General features: G+C 47.5%; 2 protein-coding genes across 5 annotated transcripts in view; one reads left to right on the top strand and one right to left on the bottom strand.

The window, feature by feature from the left end:
• Positions 1-18,485, bottom strand: part of CRYZL1 (crystallin zeta like 1) — a 286,566-nt gene that overhangs the window by 95,129 nt on the left and 172,952 nt on the right. The window lies entirely within an intron of this gene.
• ITSN1 (intersectin 1) overlaps positions 1-18,485 on the top strand; it is a 119,261-nt gene that overhangs the window by 77,645 nt on the left and 23,131 nt on the right. For all 3 annotated transcript variants that reach the window (XM_054293751.1, XM_054293750.1, XM_054293752.1), the window contains 8 exons: positions 478-722; positions 2,366-2,525; positions 4,090-4,295; positions 5,078-5,160; positions 6,637-6,803; positions 12,177-12,222; positions 14,614-14,735; positions 16,537-16,651. In XM_054293751.1, the coding sequence (XP_054149726.1) occupies positions 478-722; positions 2,366-2,525; positions 4,090-4,295; positions 5,078-5,160; positions 6,637-6,803; positions 12,177-12,222; positions 14,614-14,735; positions 16,537-16,651 (1,144 nt within the window). The remainder of the gene's footprint in view (positions 1-477; positions 723-2,365; positions 2,526-4,089; positions 4,296-5,077; positions 5,161-6,636; positions 6,804-12,176; positions 12,223-14,613; positions 14,736-16,536; positions 16,652-18,485) is intronic.

Below are 18,485 nucleotides of genomic sequence, written 5' to 3'. Positions count from 1 at the left end.
GGGCTGAGCTCAGGGTGGCCTTGCAGGGCCTGGAGGAGCCCCAGGAAAGCTGGAGAGAGACAATGGCCAGGGGATGCAGGGACAGCACCCAGGGAATGGCTTCAGACTGAAAAATTACAAGTTTAGGTCAGATATTAGGAACAATTTCCTCTCTGGCAGGGTGGGCAGGCCCTGGCACAGGGTGCCCAGAGCAGCTGGGGCTGCCCCTGCATCCCTGGCAGTGCCCAAGGCCAGGCTGGGCACTGGGGACAGTGGGAGGTGTCCCTGCCATGGCAGGGGTGGAGCAGGACAGGTTTGACCTGACCCCAACCATTCCATGATTCAGTGATTTCAGTATGGAAAGAAAAGAAAAAAAAACTTGTCAAGCCCTCTTGCATTGCAAGAAGTTCATTGCTGCAGAGGAGATCTGGGTTGTTTTCAGTACAATTCCCATTTGCAGGATGTGTTTGTTAACTCTCTGACTTCCTGTGTCTGCAGGTGGATGAAAGCCAGACTGGAGAGCCAGGGTGGCTTGGTGGAGAACTGAAGGGGAAGACTGGATGGTTCCCTGCAAACTATGCAGAGAAGATCCCAGACAGTGAAGTTCCAGCCTCTGCCAAGCCCGTGGCCGAATCCTCTGCTGCTCCCAAAGTGTCTGTGCAGGAAAGCTCCACGTCCCTGGGAGCCCCTGCCCCTGCAGAGGCTCCTGCAGCAGCCAACAACTGGGCAGACTTCAGCTCCACGTAGGTCTGGGCTCAGTGCCCGGGCTCCTTGGGGACTGGCACGGACACAGAGCCAGGGTGCAGACTGAAATCACCTTCTGGGGAGGGCAGGGTGCTTTCTGTGGGAGTCAGGGCAAGCTGCAGCCCTGTGGGGCTGGGGGCTGCTCCCATCACCCCTGCCTGGCACAGCATGGGCAGGAGACATCCCCATATGAGGGTGTGTGGGCATGGGGGAAATCCCAAGGGTTCACTTCCCTTGGAATCACAGAATCCAGGAATGGTTTGGGCTGGGAGGCTCCCTAAATCCCACCCAGTGCCACCCCTGCCATGGCAGGGACACCTCCCACTGTCCCCAGTGCCCAGCCTGGCCTTGGGCACTGCCAGGGATGCAGGGGCAGCCCCAGCTGCTCTGGGCACCCTGTGCCAGGGCCTGCCCACCCTGCCAGGGAACAATTCCCTCCTCATCTCCCACTGAAATTTCAGTAGGAACCCATTCCCCCTTGCCCTGCCACTGCTCTTCCTAATGAGCAATCCCTGTCCAGCTCTCCTGGAGCCCCTTCAGGTGCTGCCACCTCCTAAATCCCTTTCTCCTGCATTGGTTTCCACCAAGCCTCATTGAAGGTTCCCAACCTGCTCATTGTCATGTACAATATATTGTTATATACATATATATACACATGTAAACATATTGTTATGTACAATATATTGTTATATACATATACATACACATATAAACATATTGTTATGTACAATATATTGTTATATACATATATATACACACATATATAGATATTATGTAAAATATATTGTTATATACATATGCATACACATATATACATATTGTTATGTACAATATATTATTATATACATATTTTTATATACATACATACATATATACACATATATACATATTGTTATGTACAATATGCTAATGGCAGAGATGACATGGAAAGGTGATTTAATTCCTGGTGACAGCATTAGTAAAACTGATGGAATTTGAACATGTGCTCATCCCTGGGTGTCTTTAATACACTGGGCACTTTTATCAACTGCAATTCCTTCTCCTTTGACCATGAAATCCATATTTATAAATTGATATCTCAATGGGTGCCCAGAGCAGCTGGGGCTGCCCCTGGGTCCCTGGCAGTGCCCAAGGCCAGGTTGGACACTGGGGCTGGAGCAGCCTGGGACAGTGGGAGGTGTCCCTGCCATGGCAGGGGTGGCATTGGGTGGGCTTTGAGATCCAAACCCAAACCATTCCATGACCCTGTGCCTAGAGGAAAGGGATATGAGAGGTCAGTGATGTGCAGAGGGGAAGATTTCAAACCAGTTTTGGAAAGAATGATTAGTTATTTTTATTTCTCTTTCCACTGTGTGTGATGCAGCCTGAACAATGCACTGCTTGAACTTCTGTTTGTAGGGACACAGCAAAGAATTGAGATAAAAACCTGTCCTTCAGTGGCAAAGACAAGGAGCTCAGTGTGGGGGCTGCCTTAAGGTGAAGTTGTGATTCACCAGTGTTCAGTTGCACCTGGAGTTAAGGTGCTGAATATCATGGAAGAGAAATTAATGTAGAGCATTGAAATATTTGTTCTGTGTGAATTTTTTTCTTCCTACTGTTAAAAGCAGTAGGAATCACATCCTTCTGTTCTTTTTCTGTCCAGCTGGCCATCGAACAGCAGTGAGAAGGCAGAGAGCGATAACTGGGACGCGTGGGCAGCTCAGCCCTCGCTGACCGTGCCCAGCGCGGGGCAGCTGCGGCAGCGCTCGGCCTTCACCCCTGCCACCGTCACCGGCTCCTCGCCGTCCCCCGTGCTGGGCCAGGTGAGCTCCTGGCACAGCCCTGCCCTGCAAGTGGGGTTAAAACCCAGCTGCTAGTCAGTGTGCCTCTGGAATAATTCAGAATTATTAATATTAGAGTAACAGCTTATGTGTGTTGTGTATCGAGAAGGAATAATTTCACTTGTCACAAAGATATGAAAATATTCAATAGAAATATTGGGGAAAGTATAAAGTACAAAAGATATGAAAGTATCCAATAGAAATATTGAAAAATATACAAACTACAAAAAATATTAAAATATCCAATAGAAATATTGAAAAAAGTACAAACTACAAAAGATATGAAAATATCCAATAGAAATATTGGGGAAAGTACCAACTACAAAAGATATGAAAATATCCAATAGAAATATGGGGAAAAGTACAAACTACAAAAGGCTTGGAGAGCAAAGGGGGAACCTTGCCTGTGCATTAAAACACTCACCTGACAGGACATAGTGAGCACCTGCAGGAGGGGTGGCAGGGAGGTCCCACCTGCCCCAGCCCTGGGAGGAGCTGGAGCTGCTGCAGAGAGCCCAGAGGAGGCTCCAGGATGGGCAGAGGGATGGAGCAGCTCTGCTGGCAGGAAAGGCTGGCACAGCTGGCATTGCTCACCTGCACAGGAGAAGCTTTGGGCTGAGCTCAGGGTGGCCTTGCAGGGCCTGGAGGAGCCCCAGGAAAGCTGGAGAGAGACAATTGCCAGGGGATGCAGGGACAGCACCCAGGGAATGGCTGCCAGTGCCAGAGGGCAGGGCTGGGTGGGATCTTGGCAGTGAGGAATTGTTCCCTGGCAGGGTGGGCAGGCCCTGGCACAGGGTGCCCAGAGCAGCTGGGGCTGCCCCTGCATCCCTGGCAGTGCCCAAGGCCAGGCTGGGCACTGGGGACAGTGGGAGGTGTCCCTGCCATGGCAGGGGTGGCACTGGGTGGGATTTCAGGTCTCTCCCAAGCCAGGCCGTTCTGTGGATCTCTGATCTATTGACAACATCTGGGGCAGGATTTAGCACAGAGCAGTTTCTGCTTTGCTGGTCTGGGATGGCTTTTTTAGGTTTTGGTGTTGCAGGTTTGAATCTCTTCCTTGGGTTCTTCACTCCCCTGACAGCCTCACTCCCAAGTGGGTTGAGTGGAACGGCAATGGCAAAGCTTCCCAGCTGAATCCTGTCCCTCTCTTCAGGCATTTCCTTTTCCTCAGTGGAACAACAAACTGGTTTTGGGAGCTCATGTGTTTTGGGAAGGGCTAAAAGAAATTGCAATGTGCCATGAATAAAGTGCAGCAAAGCATCATTCTCCATAGAATGGCCTAGAAGTCCTGCCAAAGCAACTTCACAGGGGTTTATAACATGTGTGTGTCTTAAACAAAAGTAATTAATTTCATCTTGCATTGCACTGATGATGTGTAAACAGGCAGAAATGCAGGAGGACTGTAACCATTTCTGGAATTACTTTGCAAGTTTAACTGGTGCTTTAGTTGAGAGATTTGTTGCTGTCCAAGCATCCTGAGGATACAATTCCCCGAGCAGCTTTCCTGCTGAAGGCGGAGCATGACTGACTCCTGCTTTCCTTTCTGAAGGGTGAGAAGGTGGAGGGGCTGCAGGCCCAGGCTCTGTACCCCTGGAGAGCAAAGAAGGACAACCACCTGAACTTCAACAAGAACGACGTGATCACCGTGCTGGAGCAGCAGGACATGTGGTGGTTTGGGGAGGTGCAGGGCCACAAGGGCTGGTTCCCCAAATCCTATGTCAAGCTCATCTCAGGCCCCATCAGGAAATCCACAAGGTATTTTGTTTGCTTTTCCTTCCTTCACTTCTGTGCTGGGGTAGAAGGAAATTGGAAGAGCTGCACCCTTGAATTTTAGAGTTGTAGCCTGTAAAAGGGACCCTGCTTTTATCTGGAGGGTTTTGACTTCCCGCCCTGAAAACTTAAGAAATTTTCAATTTCTTAGTTGAGAAATTAAGAAAATAATTAACAATAAGATAAGAAAATAAGAATTTACGAAATAAGAAAACTGACCTCAGTAAGAATAAGAAAAAGAAAATAAGAATAACAAGAAAATAAGAATAAGAACACTGACCTCAGTTCTCCTTGGGTCTCGCCTCACCAACAAAAGATTAATTAACCTTCTTCATTTTATGTGACTTGCAACTGAAAAATGAGTGTATTGGACTTTCTGAAGTACCACTGTGTAAGTCAAAGCTCCTCAAAGGTATTCCTCAAATCTAAATCACTTCTCATTATTCTTGGAGGATTAAACATTTAAAATCACTTTTTTTTTGTAATGTGAAGGCAGTATTAGCATTAGGAATACAAATGAGAATGATTTCAGGTCATTTTTTCCTGAGGCAAAAGAGGAGATACAGAAAATTCTGTATTTAAGGCAACTGTTTAAATGTGACCATGGCAGACCTCTGGATTCAAAGCTTTATTTTGCACATTTACTGTCTCTTCTTTTAAAACCCAGGGAGTTGCTTGAGGGTGCAGGTGCATTTTATATTTAAAATATAATAATAATTTTTCTGAAAAGATTGAATTTCTTAAATAACCATTATTTTCTTCTAAAGCATGGATTCTGGTTCCTCAGAAAGTCCTGCTAGTCTGAAAAGAGTAGCATCCCCAGCAGCCAAGGCAGCAGTGTCAGGGGAAGGTGAGTCCTGGCTGCCCTGGCAGCTCTTGCTCTGCTTTGAACACAACAATTCTGCTTTTTTTGCCAAAATCAGGAGCCACATTGGGCTCTTCAGGTGGTGTTAAAACCCAAATACTGATCAATTTGCCTCTGGAATAATTTATTATTATTATTATTATTATTATTATTATTATTATTATTATTATTGTAGTAACAGTTTGTGTGTTGTGTATAGAGAAGGAATGCTTTCACATATCACAAAAGATTTGAAAATATCCAATAGAAATATTGAAAAAAGTACCAACTGCAAAATATATGACTATATATCCAATAGAAATATTGGAAAAAGTACCAACTACAAAATATGTGAAAATATCCAATAGAAATATTAGGAAAAGTACCAAACTATGAAAGATATTAAAACATCCAATAGAAATATTGGGAAAAGTACAAACTACAAAAGATACTAAAATATCCTATAGAAATATTGAAAAAAGTACAAACTACAAAAGATATTAAAATAACCAATAGAAATATTGGGAAAAGTACAAACTACAAAAGATTTGAAAATATGCAATAGAAATATTGGGAAAAGTACCAACTACAAAATATACTAAAATATCCAATGGAAATATTAGGAAAAGTACCAAACTACAAAAGATGTTAAAATATCCTATAGAAGTATTGAAAAAAGTACAAACTACAAAAGATACTAAAATAACCAATAGAAATATTGGAAAAAGTACAAATTACAAAAGATGTGAAAATATATTTTGTAGTTTATACTTTTTCCAATATTTATCTTATTTTTTGCCATTATTTTGGTAACATTTTCTGATGTAGAATGGGTTTTTCACCTTGTTCTGGTTTTCCTGGTGTTTGAGGAGAGGGAATTGGGCAGGCAGAGTCTCATCCCAGGTGGGATGTCTCAGGTGTTGTGTTTGTATTAAAAAAGGAGCACAGCTTTACTTTAAACACTTCAGAAAAGTGTGGTTTCGAGAGACAATAAAGCAGGGATTTAACACCTCCTGTTGAGAGGGCTGCAGAAAAGCTCTTGTGCAGAAGGTGATTTATAAGGTGTGTGCACTTTGCATCCCAAACTCTGAAAATCCCACTCATCAGCACAACCCAGAAACCACTGGGAGACATGTTTAATATCTAAATGAATGATTTATGTGCATTTAAATTATTAAAATGTACATAAAATATGAACATAAATATATATATATATGTACATAAAATTAAAATCGCAGATTATATACAAACCCCCTGAGGCAGCCTTTTAATAGATCCTATTCAGTTCTGATAAATACAATTTTATTCATTAAATATTGATGTTTCTATGAACAATAAATAAAAATTTGCCTTCTGCCTAGCCCTGACATTACTGAGGTTTGGCAGGGGATCCCTGGGGGTGTCTCAGGAGTTTCCATTTTATATTTATTTATTGATTGATGCTGTATATTTATTTGTTGATGGTGCATCTCCCTTTTGCAGAGTACATTGCCATGTACACCTACGAGAGCTCGGAGCAGGGGGACCTCACTTTCCAACAAGGTGACCTGATCCTGGTGACAAAGAAAGATGGTGACTGGTGGACGGGAACGCTGGGTGATAAATCAGGAGTTTTCCCATCTAATTATGTGAGACTCAAAGATTCTGAGGTAGAGAAATGTTTTCTTTGGGGTTGTAGTGCTAGCTGCAGGGCAGGGCGTGGTAGGGGAAATAGAAATGCTTTGCAGATTTAATGTCTGAAAAAAATTACAGATACAACTGTACAAGCAATATATACAACATATATACAAACATATATATGTAATATACAATATATATTAACATATATACAAGCAACATATACAACATATATTAACATATATACAAATATATATATACAATATATACATAATACATATAACAACATATCTACGAACAACATATGCAACATATATTAACCTATATACAAACATATATATTCAATATATACAATACATATAACTGCATATATACAACATATATTAACATATATACAAACAATATATACAACATATATTAACATATATGTACACTATATATACACAATATATAAAACAACATATATACAAACAATATATGTAACATATATAAAATATATACAAACATATATACAATATATAACAATATATATACAAACTATAACGTATATAAACATATATGCAAATATATATACAATATATAACAATATATATACAACTTAATATATGCAAACAATATATACACCTATGCTAAACAATTACAGTAACAATTATATTTGTTGCATTTTACAACTTAATTTTATAAATAACTTGGGGGATCATCCATGTCAATAATGCCTACATCAGCAGTGCACTTGGTAGTTTTTTGGACACTGGTCAGAACAGCCATGATTGTTTTATTGCCCTGGTAAGTTTTTAATGCCTGAGCTGTATCTTACTGCCATTATTTAAAAAAAAAAAACAAACAAAATCTGCACAGTAATATTTCAGTCTATTACATTTTTTCCCTATCATTTCTTGCCCTCAAGAACAAATTTTGCACCAAAATTTTGCTAACTACTGTATTTATTTGTCAGATTTTGACTGAATAATAGAGGTTCTGTTTAATCTCTTTTTATCTTGAAATAACTCCAAAGTATACATCCTTGTTGGTTTTTTTTTTTTTGGTTTTTTTTTGCTTTCTTTTTAGGCATTCTAAAGAGAGATTTTCTCTCATTTATATGTCTTGAGAGGATAATTTATCTCCCACTAGGAATTAGTTTAGATTCAGAGCTGGGTACTTGACTGATCTCTTGATGAGAAGGATTCTGGTTTATATCTGTGGAATAATGGGGGGTTAAAGATAAATGAATAAAAATCAGTGGATTTTGGGGGATTTGTGTGGTAAAAACTGAAAGACTGCAGCACAGACCTGGGCAGAGTCATTCCTTAGAGCCATTCCTGCTGCTGGAAAAGCCAGAGCATAAAAACGGCAGTGAAATTCAGCTGTAGGAAACCTTTCAAGAGGAAATTTCTGCAGTGTCAGGAAATTCCAACAACATCCTCTGGGCCAGATTAAAACCCTTGCAGTCAGTGATGTTTGGTATTGCAGTCTAGAGGTGGGATTGGGGCAGATCTCAGGTGTTCAGTTCTGAGTTCCCTTTGCTCAGAGAGCTCAGTTTGGGGTTTCTGGATTAAAATCCTGTGGTTAGTGATGTTTGGTATTGCAGTCCTTGGAGGGGTGGGGCTGGGGCACTGCTGATAAATCCCAGTGCAGAGCTCAGGTGTTCAGGTCTGAGTCCCTTCTGTGAGAGAGCTCAGTTTGGAGTTTCTGGATTAAAACCCTTGCAGTCAGTGATGTTTGGTATTGCAGTCTAGAGGTGGGATTGGGGCAGAGCTCAGGTGTTCAGGTCTGAGTTCCCTTTGCTCAGAGAGCTCAGTTTGGGGTTTCTGGATTAAAAGCCTTGCAGTCAGTGATGTTTGGTATTGCAGTCTAGAGGTGGGATTGGGGCAGAGCTCAGGTGTTCAGGTCTGAGTTCCCTTTGCTCAGAGAGCTCCGTTTGGGGTTTCTGGATTAAAAGCCTTGCAGTCAGTGATGTTTGGTATTGCAGTAGAGGTGGGGCTGGGGCAGTGCTGGCAAATCCCAGTGCAGAGCTCAGGTGTTCAGTTCCCCTCTGCTCAGAGAGCTCAGTTTGGGGTTTCTGTCCTGGGGCTGCACCAGCTCAGTGCACTTCACCCAGAGCTGCTCCAAGTGCCCTTTGTGTTTGGTAAAACCCCACCTTCAGCTCAGATGTGGGTGAGAGAGGGAGGAAGAGGCACAGGGCTGGTGGAGCCCTGCTCTGGGATGTTTTTCCATGCCAGGGTTCCTGCAGGACACAGACCTGCCTCCAATGGGGAACAGGGTTTTGCTCCCCAGCCTGCTCCCTGAGCCAGTTTTTGCAGGGGATTTCAGAGTCCTGGCTCTCTGAAACCTCACTCTCTCACACTCAGATGTGCTGCTGTGCTTGGACAGCTGCCTGGGCTGCAAAATGTTCTGAAAAGAGGAATCATTTCATGTGTTCTGCACTATTGACAGAACCAAAGAAATGCAGGGCTGATCTTTCAGCAGCAAGGGCAGAGTTTCTAGAAATTACTCAAAATCTCAATGGTTTCTACAGCTGAAGAATTTTTTAAATTTGTTTTTCTATGCCCATTCACCTCAGGGTGGTAAAACAAACCATTCCCTGTTCCTTTATTAAAAAAAGTGGGAAAGTCTTTGTTCTTCAGAGGAACAATGGCCCATTCTGAGGCTGTTCCTTAGGGAGGGATGGACACGGGGTTTATTCTGGGCACTGCTGAGAACTCCCTCTGTGGGGATGGCTTGGAAACACAACAATTTCAGGACATCTGATTATAAAACTTTGCACAGGGCTTCAGAAAATAATCCCTGAATGGATCAAGCTGGGTTTGAAGGGTCCTGTGTACAGCACAATTGGCCAGTCCTTGCTGGGGATTATTGAATTGACAGAGAAGGTTCTGCTCTGCTGGCTCAGGAGACTCCATCACTTGTCCCAGGTGCCCTCAGGGAGTGTCCCAGGTGTGCAGGGACAGGCTCTGTCCTCACTGCTCTGCTTTCTCTCAGCTGAAGGAATAGGAAAGGCTTCTCCCTCTGCTGAGTGAGCCAGAAATGGGCACCATCCTAAATGTGTTATTTATGAATTCATTTATTTCATTAAGTGCTGTAGGACTTTTCCATGTGTCCCTTCTGCTTTGCACTGAGGATTCAGAGAATCCCCAAAGACAGTTCAGACTCAGTGTGGTCAGGGTGGTTCTGGGGTTTCTATTTGAAAATCACCTCTCTGTTTCCCAGAAAAGGCAATGTCCCAGCCTTTGGTGTGTCCATGTGCCTCTAATCCAGCAGCATGGGGGCTGGCCAAGGCATGGCTGCGAGGAGAGGCTGCTCTGGAGGAACAGCACTTGTTCTGGAGAGGTTCCTCTGAAGGTCCAGCACTTGTTCTGGAGGGGTTTCTGTGGAGGTCCAGCACTTGTTCTGGAGAGGTTCCTCTGGAGGAACAGGCACTTGTTCTGGAGAGGTTCCTCTGGAGGTCCAGCACTTGTTCTGGAGAGGTTCCTCTGGAGGTCCAGCACTTGTTCTGGAGGGGTTTCTCTGGAGGTCCAGCACTTGTTCTGGAGAGGTTCCTCTGGAGGTCCAGCACTTGTTCTGGAGGGGTTCCTCTGGAGGAACAGGCACTTGTTCTGGAGAGGTTCCTCTGGAGGTCCAGCACTTGTTCTGGAGAGGTTTCTCTGGAGGTCCAGCACTTGTTCTGGAGGGGTTCCTCTGAAGGTCCAGCACTTGTTCTGGAGAGGTTCCTCTGGAGGAACAGGCACTTGTTCTGGAGAGGTTCCTCTGGAGGTCCAGCACTTGTTCTGGAGGGGTTCCTCTGGAGGAACAGGCACTTGTTCTGGAGAGGTTCCTCTGGAGGTCCAGCACTTGTTCTGGAGGGGTTCCTCTGGAGGAACAGGCACTTGTTCTGGAGGGGTTTCTGTGGAGGTCCAGCACTTGTTCTCTGCTGAGGAGGGCAGAGGGTGTTCCTCTGGCAGAAACCCTTCCCAGGGCAGGAGGAGTTCCTGGCATCACCCTGGTCCCTCCCCCTCTGTGGGGCTGTCAGGGCCATGTCCCCCCATCCCCAGGTGCTTCAGCAGCCCCAGCCCCACTGTGGGGGTGTTAAACTGTCCCCTGACCCTGCACATGCTCTGGGGACAGGGCTGAGCCTGGCTTTGGGAGGACACCACAATTCCTGCCCCTGATCCCCTGGGGCTCTCCTGGGGTGAGCAGGGAGGGATCTGGGGACCATCCAGGGAGTGAGGGAGGAGAGGAGGATCTGCTGCTCCTGTATCTGCAATGGTGTGTGACAGGAAAGGAGCTCTGAGACACCCAGGCAAGCTGAAGATCCATGTTATGGGTGCCTCACAGCCAGCACAGGGGGTTGAGGGGCTCTTTTCTCTCAGCCCTGAGCTGTTCTTCAGTTACTCCTCAGTTCAATTCCTGCCAGAATCCCCAAGTTTTCAAACCTCAGTTGGCAGGGAGAATGTGGAGGAGGAAAGTGTTCTTTCCAGACAGGAATGAGGATTCTGTGGAGGCCTTCAGGTGCTTTGATGTTGGCTCCAAGTTGGTGAGGAGGATCCTGAAGGTGCAGTTGAGGGAGGTGGAAGAGTTGAAGGCCAGAGGACCTTTATGGCTCCCCAGCATTCCTGGCCAAGTCCAGTTTAGATTGAAGTTGCTGTTTTCCACCTCAGACCTCTTTCTGCAGGACAGAAAACTGTCATGGCCTGGGAGGAAACTGCAGGAATTATTTAGGGGCAGGAGCTGGACTGACGTCAGGTTCTGCTGGATTTTTGTAGCTGTTCAAAGGCTTTGCTTCCCAATCCCTTGGGTGCTGAAGTTCATCTCTCACCTCACCTCACCCTGCCTGGCTGCAGGGAGCTGCTCAGGAATATTTGCAACCCAGCAATTTGGAGGGATGGAAACTCCTTTTGTTTCAGCTCAGCTCCACAGAATTCTCATTCTGTAGATTCATGGATCTGCAATCACAAATGGGATCTGCTTTGGGAGTGCACATGGGATCTCCTTTGGGCTTACAAATGGGATCTCCCTTGGAATTCCAAATGGGTCCTCCTTTGGAGTTACAAATGGGATCTCCTTTGGGATTGCACATGGGATCTCCTTTGGGATTAACCCTTGGGATCTCCTGTGGGATTCCAAATGGGATCTCCTTTGGAATTGCACACAGGATCTCCTTTGAGATTACAAATGGGATGTACTTTGGTATTTGCAGCCCACGAAAGGGACTATAAAAGTCTGCACTTCTGCACTAACAAACCATCCATTTCACACTTGCTATTTATTCCCAGATGTTTATTGCCATCTAAAATATTAAGGATTTCTGTAAGAACAGAATTTCTGTGAGTTTTTGACACATGTGCTTGTTGGATGAAGCTTTGTAAATCATTTCAGTACTGGAGAAAGAAACCTGAGTGCTAAACTTGCCTCTTGTTCTCCATTTCAAGGCTCCAGGAGCAGCTGGGAAAACAGGAAGCTTAGGGAAGAAACCTGGTGAGTCAAATATTGTGGCAGCACCTTCTCTCTGTTCTTAAGTGTTCAATTCAATGGCAACAAAACCTTTTCCATGAAAATAGTGTTTGCTCTTGATCATCTTGGAGTGGTTTGCACTGATGAAAACCATTATCAAATAACTGGAATAAATGCAGTTAATAAATAATGTAAATGTAATAAAAGAATTCATCCTCTAATCATTCCAGTGCGTCAATCACTAAATAACATGTAGCTAGAGAATGAAACTCTGCTTGCTCAGAGGTGGATGTGAACTTCCTGCTGGGTTGCTCAGAGAGCAGAGGGAGCCATTCCCCCTGTCCCCTGCCCCTCTCCAGGTTCCTTGGCTGTGGAAGCAGCAGACAGGAGGGGGAATTTCTCATTAAATACAGCAGGTGTGGGCAGGGGAGTGGGAGGTTTAAACAGAGAAAGGCCAGGAGCAGAGTCAGTGCTGGGTGAGGGCAAACCAGGGAGGAGCTGGGCTGGGAACTGGCTCTGCTGGGAAGGGCAGGGCTGGGTGGGACACTGGCAATGAGGAATTGTTCCCTGGCAGGGTGGGCAGGCCCTGGCACAGGGTGCCCAGAGCAGCTGGGGCTGCCCCTGCATCCCTGGCAGTGCCCAAGGCCAGGCTGGGCACTGGGGACAGTGGGAGGTGTCCCTGCCATGGCAGGGGTGGCCCTGGGTGGGCTCTGGGGTCCCTCCAACCCAAACCATTCCCTGGCTCCATTCCCTGGCTCCATGGCTGTGTGTGCTGACCCCAGACCCAGTTTAAAGCCCCTTTGTCACCCCAGGCTTCCATCCCTGCCTGGCTCCCCTGGCCCTGCCCTCCTGAGGGACGTTCTGACCCTGTGTTCTCTGCAGCCCCTTGGATTGCTCCTCATCCTCCTCATGCTGCTCATTTGTCTCTCAAATTCCTCTCTGATAATTTTTAATGTTCCTGCTGATCCTTTCCTTGTAAATCTCACATCAATCATTGATCATTTCCCTGCTGGGCTCCACCTCCCTTTGTATCTCCCCTGCCCCAAAGCCTCCCTTGTTCCCAGCCCTGCAGGGTTTGTGGTTCCTGGGGATGAATCCCTGAGGGCTGGCACTGCCCTGGGTCCCTCAGGAGGCTCCAGCAGCCCCAGCCCCACCCTGGGGGTGGTAAATGTGTCCCCTTGAGCCTGCACATGGGGACAGGGCTGGGCCTGGGACAGGGCTGGGGACAGGGCTGGGGACAGGGCTGAGCTGGGACAGGGCTGAGCTGGGGACAGGGCTGAGCTGGGGACAGGGCTGGGCCTGGGACAGGGCTGGGGACAGGGCTGAGCTGGGGACAGGGCTGAGCCTGGGACAGGGCTGGGGACAGGGCTGAGCCTGGGACAGGGCTGGGGACAGGGCTGGGGACAGAGCTGAGCTGGGGACAGGGCTGAGCTGGGACAGGGCTGAGCTGGGGACAGGGCTGAGCCTGGGACAGGGCTGGGGACAGGGCTGAGCCTGGGACAGGGCTGGGGACAGGGCTGAGTTGGGGACAGGGCTGGGGACAGGGCTGGGGACAGGGCTGAGCTGGGGACAGGGCTGAGCTGGGACAGGGCTGAGCTGGGGACAGGGCTGAGCTGGGGACAGGGCTGGGCCTGGCTCTGGGAGGGCACAGAACTCTGCAGCTGCACTGGGGTCCGGAGCTGGGTTACCTGTGGGACCTGAACTGTTCCACAAGCACTGGGGGCAGAGAAAACCCCAGCACAGCTTGGGGGATTCCCTGGAGCTGGCAGCTCCCTGCTCCTGGGCTGGCAGGGAACAGAGACTTCCAGGGAAATCCTCTTTGCTGCTTGGGAAAAACATTCCTTTTGGGGCCAGGAGGTGGGAAATTCTCTGCCAGCCTTGGTTTGCACCTCTGGGTGCAACTTCACTGTTTTGTCATTGGTGTGTCTCCTCTCCTCAGGGAGCTGAATGCAAAGATGGATTTACTGGAAAACACTGCATTTTGAGAGCTGTACTATTATTATTATTATTATTATTACTATTATTATTATTATTATCATCATCATCATCATCATCATCATCATCATTATCATCATTATTAGCATTATCATCATTATCAATATCATTATCATTATCATTATTATCATTATCATCATTATTAGCATTATCATCATTATTATCATTATTATAATTCTCTATTTCAAACACTGTTGATCTCCTACCACAGAGCTGCTGCACCTCTGGTTTATTACTTCTTTATTCTCTGAACCTCTCATTTATTTTCCAGTTCCCACATGCATTCATGGAAATACATAAATCCATAACAATTTAGTGGAAAGGAATAACACAGTCTTGTAGCAGCAGAATTAATGTTGGATAAAATGTGCTCGGATTTTTTTTCAAATTAACCTTTTCTTTCCTCCTCTGCTTCAACAGAAATTGCCCAGGTTATTGCCTCTTACACAGCAACAGGCCCAGAACAGCTGACTCTTGCTCCTGGCCAGCTGATTCTCATCAGAAAGAAGAATCCAGGTGGCTGGTGGGAAGGAGAGCTCCAAGTTAGTTCCTTTTTTTTTCCTAGTAAAATCACATTTTTTTTAAAAAATGGTTTTTAGTAGTGGAGAAATCCTTTTCCAGGATTCCTTTGGGGTTTTCTCTCACTAACCTTGGTGCTGTTGGTAACTTTTACCTCTAAAGAGTCTCCATTAAATGTATTTTAAAACAGAAAAGAAACTTCTCTGGGCAAGACTGCCACAGTTAGCACTGAGCAGCTGCTGGGAGGCTCTGAAACAATTCAGTTGTGGTTCTGTAAATGCTCAGATGTAATTTAGATGCTTTAATGCCTTACATGTGGTTTTACAATTGGGTTTTATTTTCTTAGCAATCCCTGACTGTTGTTTTTATTCTCCTGCTCCACACTTGGGGGTCAGGGTGAAGGGAAAATAAGGCAAATGTTTTTAGCATTAAGCATTTAAGCTTTAATGCAGTGTTCAAAAATATCTTAAATTATCTAAATAGACCTTAGATCAAGTGTTTTCTTTTTCAGTAAAGGTTTAGACAGGGAAGAAAGTAGTTCAAGAATAGTAAATCCTTTAGATGATTTTTTTTCCACCAGAGTTAACAACCTGTTTTTCAGAGGCAAAATTCTCCTTGCCCTAAATGCCAACCTTATTCTAACACAAAGAGAATAAACAGTTAAAATCATTCTTGAGGTAGAGTTGGAAGCTGGGATTCAAAGTTCTGGAAGAACCTTTTTACTGCAAGGAATTTTTATGGATTTGGTTTGCAATGGACATTGGGTTTGGGGGGATAACAGGATGAGGTTTCCTGCTTTGGTGACACAAGGCACTGGAAAGCTTGGATCTGTTTCTGTAAAAAAAAGAGGAAATTTGGATTCTGAATCTCTGTTTCAACTGTCACAACCTGGGGATCTATTTTAATGTAACAGGTGTAATAATGAACAAGCGTTTAACTAGAAAAACTCACAAGATTCTATGTTAAAAATTAGAAATACTAACAAGATTCTATGTTAACATTGTGACATTCAGCTAGTGGCACAGAACAGCTGAGTTCTCCCTCCTCAACTCTTTCCCTGCTGGGCTGGGCAGTTCTGAGCCCCTAGAGCTGCCCAGGGCATGGCTGAGCAGTTCTGAGCAGTTCTGGGCAGTTCTGGGCAGTTCTGGGCAGTTCTGAGCAGTTCTGAGCAGTTCTGGGCAGTTCCTGAGCAGTTCTGAGCAGTTCTGGGCAGTTCTGAGCAGTTCTGAGCAGTTCTGAGCAGTTCTGAGCAGTTCTGGGCAGTTCTGGGCAGTTCTGGGCAGTTCCTGAGCAGTTCTGGGCAGTTCTGGGCAGTTCCTGAGCAGTTCTGAGCAGTTCTGGGCAGTTCTGAGCAGTTCTGGGCAGTTTTGTGCAGTTCCTGAGCAGTTCTGAGCAGTTCTGAGCAGTTCCTGAGCAGTTCTGGGCAGTTCCTGAGCAGTTCTGGGCAGTTCTGGGCAGTTCCTGAGCAGTTCTGAGCAGTTCTGAGCAGTTCTGAGCAGTTCTGGGCAGTTCCTGAGCAGTTCTGAGCAGTTCTGGGCAGTTCTGAGCAGTTCTGAGCAGTTCTGAGCAGTTCTGGGCAGTTCTGGGCAGTTCTGGGCAGTTCCTGAGCAGTTCTGAGCAGTTCTGGGCAGTTCTGAGCAGTTCTGGGCAGTTCTGGGCAGTTTTGTGCAGTTCCTGTGCAATTCCTGAGCAGTTCTGAGCAGTTCTGGGCAGTTTTGTGCAGTTCCTGAGCAGTTCTGAGCAGTTCTGGGCAGTTCTGAGCAGTTCTGGGCAGTTCTGGGCAGCTCTGCCCCGTCCATCCCGCTGACCGCTCTGTCTCCGCAGGCGCGTGGCAAGAAGCGCCAGATCGGTTGGTTCCCGGCCAACTACGTCAAACTGCTGAGCCCTGGCACCAGCAAGAGCACCCCCACGGAGCTGCCCAGGCCTGCAGCACCCTCAGGTGAGCCCTGCCTGCCCCTGGCACCCCTGCCCTGCCTGCCCCTGGCACCCCTGCCCTGCCCGCTGTGCCCGTGCTGGGCCTTCAGCTGGGAGAGTGCAGTGCTCCAGAGCCTCTGGGGCGTTCCTGCATCCCCCAAACCATCCCTGACTGTGGGACAGGAGCTCTGGGGCACTCCTGCCTCCCCCAAACCATCCCTGAGTGTGGGACAGGAGCTCTGGGGCACTCCTGCCTCCCCCAAGCCATCCCTGACTGTGGGACAGGAGCTCTGGGGCATTCCTGCATCCCCCAAACCATCCCTGACTGTGGGACAGGAGCTCTGGGGCACTCCTGCCTCCCCCAAACCATCCCTGAGTGTGGGACAGGAGCTCTGGGGCATTCCTGCATCCCCCAAACCATCCCTGAGTGTGGGACAGGAGCTCTGGGGCATTCCTGCATCCCCCAAAGCAGCCCAGCTCATCCCATTCCAGCCCATCCCTGACTGTGGGACAGGAGCTCTGAGCTCTGGGGTGTTCCTGCATCCCCCATCCCGTCCCATCCCTGCCCTGACTGTAGGACAGGAGCTCTGTGATGTGTGTCCATCCCCAAACCACCCCATCCCTGAGTGTGGGACAGGAGCTCTGAGCTCTGAAATGTGTCTTCATCCCCAAACCATCCCATCTCTGACTGTGGGACAGGAGCTCTGGGTTCTGGGATGTGTCTCCATCCCATCCCTGCCCTGTCCATGGAACAGGAGCTCTGAGCTCTGGGATGTTCCTCCATCCCCATCCCATCCCTGTCCATGGAACAGGAGCTCTGGGATGTTCCTCCATCCCCAGCCCATCCCTGTCCATGGAACAGGAGCTCTGAGCTCTGGGATGTTCCTCCATCCCCAGCCCATCCCTGTCCATGGAACAGGAGCTCTGGGATGTTCCTCCATCCCCAGCCCATCCCTGTCCATGGAACAGGAGCTCTGGGATGTTCCTCCATCCCCAGCCCTGCCCTGTCCATGGAACAGGAGCTCTGGGATGTTCCTCCATCCCCAGCCCTGCCCTGTCCATGGAACAGGAGCTCTGGGATGTTCCTCCATCCCCAGCCCTGCCCTGTCCATGGAACAGGAGCTCTGGGATGTTCCTCCATCCCCAGCCCTGCCCTGTCCATGGAACAGGAGCTCTGGGATGTTCCTCCATCCCCAGCCCATCCCTGTCCATGGAACAGGAGCTCTGGGATGTTCCTCCATCCCCAGCCCTGCCCTGTCCATGGAACAGGAGCTCTGGGATGTTCCTCCATCCCCAGCCCTGCCCTGTCCATGGAACAGGAGCTCTGGGATGTTCCTCCATCCCCAGCCCTGCCCTGTCCATGGAACAGGAGCTCTGGGATGTTCCTCCATCCCCAGCCCATCCCTGTCCATGGAACAGGAGCTCTGGGATGTTCCTCCATCCCCAGCCCTGCCCTGTCCATGGAACAGGAGCTCTGGGATGTTCCTCCATCCCCAGCCCATCCCTGTCCATGGAACAGGAGCTCTGGGATGTTCCTCCATCCCCAGCCCTGCCCTGTCCATGGAACAGGAGCTCTGGGATGTTCCTCCATCCCCATCCCATCCCTGTCCATGGAACAGGAGCTCTGGGATGTTCCTCCATCCCCAGCCCTGCCCTGTCCATGGAACAGGAGCTCTGGGATGTTCCTCCATCCCCAGCCCATCCCTGTCCATGGAACAGGAGCTCTGGGATGTTCCTCCATCCCCAGCCCATCCCTGTCCATGGAACAGGAGCTCTGGGATGTTCCTCCATCCCCATCCCATCCCTGTCCATGGAACAGGAGCTCTGGATGTTCCTCCATCCCCAGCCCTGCCCTGGGT

This window comes from Melozone crissalis, unplaced genomic scaffold (genome assembly GCF_028551555.1).
Source record: "Melozone crissalis strain CALT ecotype California unplaced genomic scaffold, PUWL_Pcris_2 ptg000187l_1, whole genome shotgun sequence".
Lineage (NCBI taxonomy): Eukaryota > Metazoa > Chordata > Aves > Passeriformes > Passerellidae > Melozone > Melozone crissalis.
Note: the sequence above shows the minus strand (reverse complement) of the source record. Positions and strands in the feature narration are given on the sequence as shown.